The sequence below is a fragment of the Sus scrofa genome, chromosome 6 (genome assembly GCF_000003025.6).
Source record: "Sus scrofa isolate TJ Tabasco breed Duroc chromosome 6, Sscrofa11.1, whole genome shotgun sequence".
In the NCBI taxonomy this organism is placed as follows: Eukaryota; Metazoa; Chordata; class Mammalia; order Artiodactyla; family Suidae; genus Sus; species Sus scrofa.
The window spans coordinates 93,740,237-93,750,625 of NC_010448.4; the positions used below are offsets into that span (position 1 = coordinate 93,740,237).

The 10,389-nt window shown below is 46.7% G+C and overlaps 1 protein-coding gene across 1 annotated transcript; it reads right to left on the minus strand.

Moving 5' to 3' along the window:
• Window positions 849–10,360, minus strand: C6H1orf109 (chromosome 6 C1orf109 homolog). Its single transcript, XM_021095972.1, has 5 exons — window positions 10,061–10,360; window positions 9,608–9,885; window positions 6,713–6,892; window positions 4,229–4,347; window positions 849–4,056 (listed from the first exon to the last, which is right to left on the minus strand). Exons 2-5 carry the CDS (start codon window positions 9,880–9,882, stop codon window positions 4,019–4,021), a joined length of 612 nt encoding a protein of 203 aa, XP_020951631.1. The 5' UTR covers window positions 9,883–9,885; window positions 10,061–10,360; the 3' UTR covers window positions 849–4,018.

Consider the following 10,389-nt stretch of genomic DNA (forward strand, 5'->3'; position numbering starts at 1 on the left):
GCTCAGTGGGTTAAGGATCTGGCATTGCTGTGAGCTGTGGTGTAGGGTGCAGACGCGGCTCGGATCCCGCATTGCTGTGGCCCTGGCGTAGGCTAGTGGCTATAGCTCCGATTAAACCCCTAGCCTCGGAACCTCCACATGCCACGGGAAACACCCTAGAAAAGGAAAAAAGACCAAAATATATATATATAGTTAATACAGTTGTAAAAATACCAACAGAATTCTTTTTTTTTACGGGGGTGAGGGGGTGGGGTAGCATTAGCTAATTAAAAATTCCAGGGGAGTGGAATTCCAGGGGATGGACAGGGAGTTTAGGGTTAGTAGAGGCAAACTATTACATTTAGAATGGATAAGCAATGAGGTCCTACTGTACAGCACAGGGAACTATAGCCAACCTCTTGGGATAGACCATGATGGAAGATAATATAAGGAATGTATCTATATGTATGACTGGGTCATTTTGTTGTACAGCAGAAATTAGATCAACACTGTAAATCAACTCTAATTTAAAAAAATTTTTAAGAAAAGAAAATTCCAGGGGAAAAAACATAATGAACAGGTGTGGGAGTGAGAGGGAGGGCTGCCAAAACCTAACAGTTAATAAGACTCTGGGGAGTTCTCTTGTGATGCAACAGGTTAAGGATCTGGCATTGTCACTGTCATGGCTTGGGTTGCTGCTGTGGCATGGGTTTGATCCCTGCCCTTCCAACTTCTACAAAAAAAAAAAAAAAAAAAAAAGACTTTGCAAACCACCTAAATGACCATCAGTATGGGGGTGGTTAAATGAATTGTTATACAAACACAACAGAAAACTATGTAACAGTTGTAGAACAAAATTGAGGAAGCTCTTTACATACTCATATAGAATGATTTTTAAGATATGGTAGGTGGGAAAAAACGAGATACAAAACTGGGTATACAGCATGCTACTACTCATACAATTATAGAGAAGATACAAAAACATATTTGCTTGTTGTATTAGCCATCTATGACTGTGGAACAAATTACCCCAAACCTTAATGACTTAAACATTTATTATCTGTTTCCGTGGATCAGGAACCCAGGCACAGCTGAGCTGGGTTGCCTTTGGCTTAGGTCCTCAGGAGGTTGTAGTCAGGCTGTTAGCTGGGCTGTGGTCTCATCTGAAGGCCCAGCTCGGGGAGAGTGAGCTCCCCAGTTCATTCGGGGTTGCTGGCAGGCATCAGTCTGTCCCATGAGCTCTCCTGGGACTGCCCCACAGCCTCGAGGCTGACTTTCCCCAAGAGTAAGGGACAGCGCCCAAGATGAAGGAAGCCATGGTCTTTTCTCATGACCTAGTGCCAGAAGTGACACTCCAGCATGTCCACCACCTTCTATTCATTAGAAGCAAATCTGTAAGGCCAGCCTGTGCTGAAGGGGAGGGGAGTGTCCAAGGGTGTGGATCCCTGGGGCTATCGTGTAGGATGCCTGCTCCTGCACTCAGACAGGCAAGGGATATTTCTGGAAGGACACACTGAAAACATTTAACACTGGTTCCCTCCAGGGAGGGGAAACTCTAGGGAAGGGAAACTTTTCACTGAATGTACACTTGTGCCCTTTGAGTTTTGTAAAATGTGAACGTATCCCTTACTCAAAAAATAACCCAAATTCATTTTAAATGTAAAAAGAACAATCAGAAAGATAGCAATTTAGGAACAGACGACAAGCTAAAGGAGCAATTATCCTTAAATAATACATAGTCATTACTTAGCACCAATAAACATGCTTGTACCTATTCATAGTGATGATTACAGTTTCAATGAGGGAAGTGTAAGCAGCTTTTTTATTCTCACACAGACATACAGTTGTAAACAAGCAACTCCCGTCTGTAGAACAAAACACAAACTCTTGAGCGAGGCATCCAGGGCTCTTCCCCATTCCTTTCCATCCACCTAGCGGACCCATTCCCTCCTACCCTCCTATCCCTGTCAACTTCAGGGACTCGCCACACTCAACTATTAATACTCCAGTACTAGAGGGTACAAGCCCCAAGCACAGTGCCCGCACACAGCAAACTTTCAGGAGGCGGCAGCTTCCGTTCTTCCTCAAACACCGACCCTGGGCATGCAGCGCCCTGCGCTCCTCTCCGAGCCTCAAGGCCTAACTCCGATGTCACCATCACCACAAGGCAGTCCCATAAGCAGTTAGCAATCACCTCTATTCTCCCATGGAATTGTTTTGATCTCAAATACAACACGCTCATCATCATACTAAAATTTAAAACTTACCAACTTAAAGCCTGGTTCTTAGAGCATTGCCAGGAAACTGTCAGCTTCCTGGCTGGTATAAACATCTGGGTCATTGGATCTAAAAGGGCTTAATAAAGAATATAGATATTTTTCAAAATGAAAATGACTTTTTTGACTATTACAAAAGTGATATATGCTTTTGCAAAAACTGTAGGAAAATTGTAAAAAACATTTAAAATGTAGGAAAGCATAAAAACAAGCTCTACCAGAAATATTTTGATATGTAACTTTTCAGTGTCCATTTTCACAAAATTTTTTATTTTTATTTATTATTTTGTCTTTTTGCTATTTCTTGGGCCGCTCCCACGGCATATGGAGGTTTCCAGGCTAGGGGTCAAATTGGAGCTGTAGCCTCCGGCCTACACCAGAGCCACAGCAATGCGGGACCCGAGCCGCATCTGCAACCTACACCACAGCTCACGGCAACGCCGGATCGTTAACCCACTGAGCAAGAGCAGAGACTGAACCCGCAACCTCATGGTTCCTAGTCGGATTCGTTAACCACTGCACCACAACAGGAACTCCACAAAATTTTAAAATAAAACAATTAGGGTATCACTGATATATACTTTTATTTAAATTATTTTTTTAAAAAATCAGAGTTCCTGTCATGGCACAGCAAAAATGAATCCAACTAGGAACCATGAGGTTGCAGGTTTGATCTGTGGCCTCACTCAGTGGGTTGAGGAGCTGGCGTTGTCGCGAGCTATGGTATAGGTTGCAGACATAGCTCAGATTCCACATGGCTGTGGCTATGGAGTAGGCCAGCAGCTGTAGCTCCAATTCAACTACTAGCCTGGGGACTTTCATAGGCAATAGGTGTGGCCCTAAAAGGCAAAAAATAAAATCCTTTGGCCAGTTTTTCATATCTGCACATATAGCTCAACACAATTACATATCATTGTATAACATTGTATGAATGTATTGTAGCTTATTTTTTGTTGTTATTTTTTGGGGCCACACCTATGGCATATGGAGGTTCCCAGGCTAGGAAGGTCTGGAAGTACCATGATCATTTCACAATGAAAGCACTAGGCCTCAGAAACACAACCCTGAATGCCTGACTCTGGGCTGGTGCTCTCCCACCCATTCAAGATCAGAGGACTGTGGCAAGGCAGTTGCCAGCTTTGGTAAAAAGAAAAACCTGTTATTTTAGGGGTCCCACTATCCCACTTGCTTACTCTCAGACCTTAAGAGCACCACCAAACAAAAACCGTTCTGAATCACTCCTGCTGCACGACCTCCCCCTGGTGGTAGGCTCTGGAAACCGAAACAGCCTTGATGATAAGGAGCTATTACAGCAGGAAGACATCAACATCACCCCTATTTCTTTAAATCATCAACGCCACTTTCTTTCATCAAGGAGTCAGGTACTGACACAATTACACAAAACTAGGACTTGGTGTCAATGAGTCTCAGAGCTCTGGATGACACTGAGGGCGGTGTCACTTCTGCACCACTTATGTGGCTGTTGCTTCTGCCCCCCAGCATTCTGCAGAACCTGTCCGGAATCCTCTCTGCCTCCGTCCACTCCTCTGAGCCTTTTGAAAGGGCAGGGGTGACCATGTACCCGCCCATGACCAGGCATGAAGAAGCCCCTGTCAGAAACCTCTAGCACAATCCTCCCAAGAACCAGTCCTCAGGTTCGAAGGCACTGATATTTCCCATATGTCAGGTTGCAATGCTGCCATTTCAGAGAGCAGCAACATCGGTCTTCTTCCCCCCAGTCTCCCAATAAACACACAGCTTCTTCACTCTTCCAGGAAGAAGGAAACACTCAACAGGATATCTGCAACAGGAAGAGAGAAAAATGTGGCCTATGACCTTTCCAGAAAACACAAAACATCCAATTTGTAAAAGCTACAGAGGCACCATGAGGGCATCTCCACATGCTTCCAAAGAGGTGAGACCCAGAAAGAAAGGAGGGGAGGAGACGTGAAGGACAAAATGAAAATCAGTACCTCGTATAAGGTCTGGGTGTTCAGCTTCTGAAATTCGGTCCCAGGCTTTGGGCAAAGCTTGAATGTTTTCCAGGTCTCCCCACTGGATGGAGGACAGGAGGTGCCTCCTCCTCAGGTAGCTTCCAGGGAGTTAAGGAAGGTGCTCTAGAGGAAAGCGAAATAGGAGGTCCCTGGTGGCACAGTCGGTTAAGAATCCGGCATTGTCACTGCTGTAGTACGGGTTCAACCCCTGGCCCAGGAATGTCCACATGCCATGGGCACACCCCAAAACCAAAAGCTAAAACTAAAACAACAACTGAAAAACCAAAGACAATGAAATACACCGAAGGGAGAAAACAGCCTGGAGAGAGTTCCCAGGAGCTGCGAAGTCAAAGCACAGTAACCGCTACCTTTCCCAGGTGGGCAGGACCCACCTAGGCTACAGCCCTTTCCTGAGCCCCTCCTCACACACATGGCTCTGGGCTACAGGGAAAAGGACGGAAACACTACCCTGCAATCTAGGATCTCACTGCAGTGAGGGGAAAAAACAGAAACTGGAAAGAAAGACTAAACAACAGGGAAGAAAAACTCAGTGGAAGCTCAGAGGATGAACACATCCCCCTTAGAGGACTGGAGGAGGGTTCCAGCTGGTAGGAAAAGCTTAAGCCAAGGCATGGAAGGGGGGAGGCACAGCATGGACTCAGGAACAGTACACGTGCCAGCGCGGCGGGCATGGAGCGAGGTGTGGAGTAGCAGGAAAGGCGGCTGAGAGGACAGGTGGAGCCAGGACACAAAGACCAACAAAAGGGCTTTGCAGAAGCTACTGAAAACTTCTACACGAGCAACAGGATCAGAAAGGAGCTGTCTTATGGATAAGTCTGTGGAATGCGGCCACTATCTGGGGGTGGCTTGGAGGGAAGGAAGACAGAGAAACCTGTCACTACATGTGACTACAGGTCCAAGTGAGAAACTATGGTAGAGGCAGTGGGGATAGAGAAGGAAAATTCAAGAAGCACCAAGGCAACAGAATGCAAGGACTTGAAAGCTGACTCTGCAAACACTCTAACGACAGCACCTGGCACACAATAAGCACTCAGCTACTGTCCCACTGCCCAGGCTGCTGTTGCCACCACTGCTGCTTCTGCTGCCATTAGAAAATGGGGTGGGGAGGGGGGGAGAAAAAAGAAAGTAGGGTGGAAAATGGGGACAAGGCTGCTGAAGTTTCTAGACTAAATGATCAGACAGGGTTGACACTACAACTCAAGGAAAAGGGAGCTGAATGGAAGGCTGGACGGAGGACTTCAACTCTCCATGTGAGCCTGCAGTTCTATGAGATTCCAGCTGGGGGCCTCTGCAGAAACTAAAAACCCAAATTAGAGGTAAACAGAGGCAAGAATAAAGATTGGGTTTGGGAGTGATTTAAATAAAGGTAGAGGAGATCCCATCATGGCTCAGTGGTTAACAAATCCGACTAGGAACCATGAGGTTGCAGGTTCAATTCCTGGCCTTGCTCAGTGGGTTAAGGATCCGGCGTTGCTGTGAGCCGTGGTGTAGGTCACAGACTCGGCTTGGATCCCACATTGCCGTGGCTCTGGCGTAGGCTGGCAGCTGTAGCTCATATTAGACCCCTAGCCTGGGAACCTCCATATGCCGCAGAAGCGGCCCTAGAAATGGCAAAAAGACCAAATAAATAAGTAAATAAAAGTAGAAACTTCAGCCAGAGGGTAGAAGTGAGTTATCAGGCAACAATCAAGAGAAAAAGGCAAGACAACTCCCCAACTAACTGGTCTTCCTGCTTCCACCCAAGTCTCCTTAGAACACAGCCGGTAATACTGCTGAAAACATAGATCTGATCAAGTTACCCCTCTACTCAAAACCTATAGCTTTCCATCTCACTCAGAGCAAAAGCCAAAACCTTCTGAAGACCCTGGCGGCCCTACCAACTCTAGACCTGTCTTTCTGACCACATCTCCTGTTAAACCACCCCCCCTTCACTCGGCTCGAGCCCCACTGACTATTTCCTGAACACACAAGACTTGCTCTCCCGTCAGGGCCTCTGCACGTTGTGTGTCTCCTGCCTGGAACACTCTTTCCCCCAATATCCACCTGGTTCTTTCCCTCCCTTCAGGTCTTTTCTCAAATCCTGCTTCCTCACTGAGGCCTGCCCCGACCATCTTATTTAAAATCACAAGCCCACCTGCTCCCCTCGCTTCCCCCACTCCCTGCTTTGTTTTTCTCCAAGGCATTACCACAATCTGACAGCCTGTTAATATTTTCCTTTTTTAATGCCTACCTCCCAGCCCCTAGAACAATGCCTGGCAGGTATCAGCTACTCAATAAATGACTTGAGGAGTGACTGCACAAATGAGTGTAGGAAGCATCCAAGTTCAGGAACCAAAGAGAACTGAGCCACACTGTATACTGTTGTGTAATCCTGTGAAAACCAAAATTTAAAAGACTTCCTGGAATAGCTCTGGAACAACCTGAAATGTGTGCAAAGGATACAAATTTCGATAGTGTCTCTCGATATCGTGCAACCACTCCAACATTTCAGCCACAGAGGGGCTTGCAGCTGAAGCCTGCAGGACAGCATCCAGGCCGATTGTGTCCGCATGCCGCTCATAGGTCTGAAGCACGTGTTCCACGTGGCTGCTGACCACATCACGCACCTTGAGGAGGGTGGCTCTGGGGAAAGAGTCTGATATTAGGCAACATGATGAGAAAGGCCTAAGGCCTCAGCACTATGGCTGCTCTGGACAGATGATTCTTGGTGGTGGAGGGCTGCACTATAGGATGTTCAGTGGTATCCCTGGCCTCTACCCACTAGTTGACAAGGGCTGATCATGTTCCCACCCTTTCCAAGTAGTGACAATCGATAACGTCTCCAGATAGTGCCAAACTTCCCAATGGGAAAAACTGTCTCCAAATGAGACCCATTTCTCTAAGGAGATGGGTGATGGTTTCTTGGAGGTAGGGGTGGCTCGAGAATTAAGAACTGGAGTTCCCTGGTGGCTCAGTGGATTAAGGACCAGGCATTGTCATTACTGTGGCTCAGGTTACTGCAGTGGCATAGGTTTGATCCCTAGCCTGGAAACTTCCCGAATGCCATGGGTATGGCCAAAAAATAAAAAAAAAAAAAGAAGAAGAAATGACTTTAAGATGGAGAAGCTGAAGTTACATGGCACACAAAGCTATGTGATGAGCCCAGGTCCCAAAGAAAGCAAAGACTAAGTCGCCTTTCTGGGAATGCCATAAAGCCGTATGAGGAGGGCAAATGCTCACACACAGTCCCATGCCATGTACTTGAAAGGGAATAACCAAGAAGAAACTGAAGCAACAAACCAGTACAGTTCTAATGTCACCTCTCACCCCAAACCCAGCAAATGGGCCAAGTCTGGGCTCTTGATGCACACAGACAACTGGGGATCTTAGAAAAGCTACTTATTCTCAATCATGAATACAGTCTCTTTTGTTCACTATTCATCATAAGCGCCTAGAATATCCGGACTGGCACAGAGAACGACAAACACTTGTCCTATGAATGAATGAAAAAGACTGCTGCGAAGATTAAATGCAGTAATGTAAGTGCTTAGGGAAGTGCCTGGCTTATAGTAAATTTTGTTATTATTCCACTGGTGACTCCAAGGGGCCCAGCCACCAAGAAGAAAGCTACAACTTCCCAAAGGGCAAGGCATTCCCTAGCCTAGAACTGCAGCTTTCAAAAATGTTTGACTGTGACTCACGACTTAAAAACACTTAAAATAGGGGTTTCCTGGTGGTTCAGTGATGTCTCTGCTGTGGCTCTGGTTACTGCTATGGCTTGAGTTTGATCCCTGGCCCAGGAACTTTTTCATGCCGTGGGTGCGGTCAAAAAAAAAAAAAAAAAAAAAAAGATTTAAAATAACAGTCCATACCCACATACAAATATGTAATCAATTGAAATAAAAGGTCACTATATTAGAATGTACCATGACAAAACTTAATTGACTGTCTATCTCTTTTAATCAACCAAAGAACTTAAGTCTGGTTTATTGTAGACCCAGCACCCTGTGCTTGGCATCCCATAGGTTTCTTTCTTTTTTTTTTTTTTTTTCTATTTCTTGGGCCACTTCCGCGGCATATGGAGATTCCCAGGCTAGGGGTCTAATCGGAGCCGTAGCCACCAGCCTACGCCAGAGCCACAGCAACGCCGGATCCGAGCCGTCTGCAACCTATACCACAGCTCACGGCAACGCCGGATCATTAACCCACTGAGCAAGGGCAGGGACTGAACCCGCAACCCCATGGTTCCTAGTCGGATTCATTAACCACTGCGCCACGACGGGAACTCCCCATAGGTTTCTTTTCTTTACTTTTTTTTTTTTTTTTTCTCTCTCTTTACAGCCGCACCTGTGGCATGTGGAAGTTCCTGGGCCGGAGGTCAAATCAAAGCTGCAGCTGAGGCCTATGCCAAAGCCATGGCAACACCAGCTGCATCTGTGACCGACACTGCATCTTACAGCAATGCTGGATCCTTAACCCCCCGAGTGAGGCCAGGGATTGAACTCACATCCTCACAGAGACAACACTGGGTCCTTAATCCACTGAGTCACAACAGGAACTCTCCTATAGGCTGTTAATAAAATTTTTTTTAAACAAATGAATACCAAGAAGGCACTCATCTTTGACAGTCTCCTATTAGTTAACAGCACAGACTCTATACACTAGAACCTTCTTTTGTCCTGGTCAAGGAAAGGCCATAAGTTCCCTGTCTCTCCTCTATCCTCAATTACCTATAACTCGAAGCCAGAGAGTCTAACACTAGGCATAACGAGAGCTTAGAGGGGTACCACTCCTGGCACAGACACACCAATGTACAGCAGAACAAAGTAGTGGTTAAGAGCTCCGGCCTTGGTGTCAGATACACTTGGATGAGAATCCCAGCTTTACCATTTACTAATTGCAGGACCACAGGCAATCTGCTTGGGCCTCAGCTGCCTCACCGGAAAAATGAGATTAAGTGAGGTTAAGTCATAGAGGTGCAGAAAAGATTTTACGGATAATGGACGTAAAACCCTCAGCTCTGGCACCCACTAAGTTTATAGTACAGCTCTTTGCTGCTTTTTACCAAAGAAAAACTTACAGAGGAGGGCTAATAAGCTTTCTCCACTGTTTTTCTGTTCTGCTTTGGTAACTTTTACGAAGTCCACCATTGCCACCCCTAGCCTGACAAAAGAAATGTCAGAAAGTGGCTTTTTGACAGAGGTCCCATTGCAACAGATGAAAAGCACGTAAGGTTGACACATCCCCAAATACAAAGCTCTCAAGTAAGGAGAAAAACATCCTTCTAACTGATCCTAGTTTTCTAAACACCTAGCTTTAAAATCTTTCCACCAAGAACAGAGCCACTAAACCTCTTACAGCCTCTCCTCTAGCTTGTCCAGGACAATGTCACCAGCCGCCAGCTGCTTGCGTCTCAGCCGCTCCTGTAAGTCTGGGAAGGCCCGAAGTGCCGGCACATCTTCAAATCGCAGATTTTGTGCGGCCTGCAGCTGCTCTGCCAGGTTACTGAGGGAGGCCAGGAGCGGCGGGCAGTCCTTAAGAACGCTCTGCCACAGGCCTTGCTGCTCCTCCACCACGAGAAAGCACTTCCTTAGGGCCTCCTGCACGGCAAGCAAAGGCCCAACTTGAGTCATCTTCTGTGGGAGGAAAAAAAAAAAAAAGACACAGCCCTAGAGTCCCAAGTCGGTAGGGGAAGTACCAAGTCGGTAGGAGTTATTTCCGTTCTCAAGTGAGGTCCAGCTAACCCAGGGTTTCCTCAGGTAGCTGTCTATCCCTCCCGACGGGAGTTTCTAGAGTGAGGGGTTGTCTTACCTTTACACAGGCTCTCGGAAGGCAGGACCCTTATTTCCCACCTCGGGAAAGATTTCTTGACTATTCCTCGCAGGAGGCTCATCCGGCTTCGGGTAGTTTTCTGTTTCAGACTGTGGGTTTCCCGGGCCGTCTCGAGTTTCCTGAACCCGAACCTTGTCTCCTCTCCATGAAGTTACGGCTCGCCTTCCCTAAACCAGCGGCAAAAGTTAAAGCTAAGGCAGTTAAAGTCTGAGGACCTCTCTAGGCCCTCAAGAGCCTTAGGGACTCTCTTTGCGCATGCCCCAACGTGGCTACAGAGTCGCGAAAATATGCCGTCAAACTGCAATGAC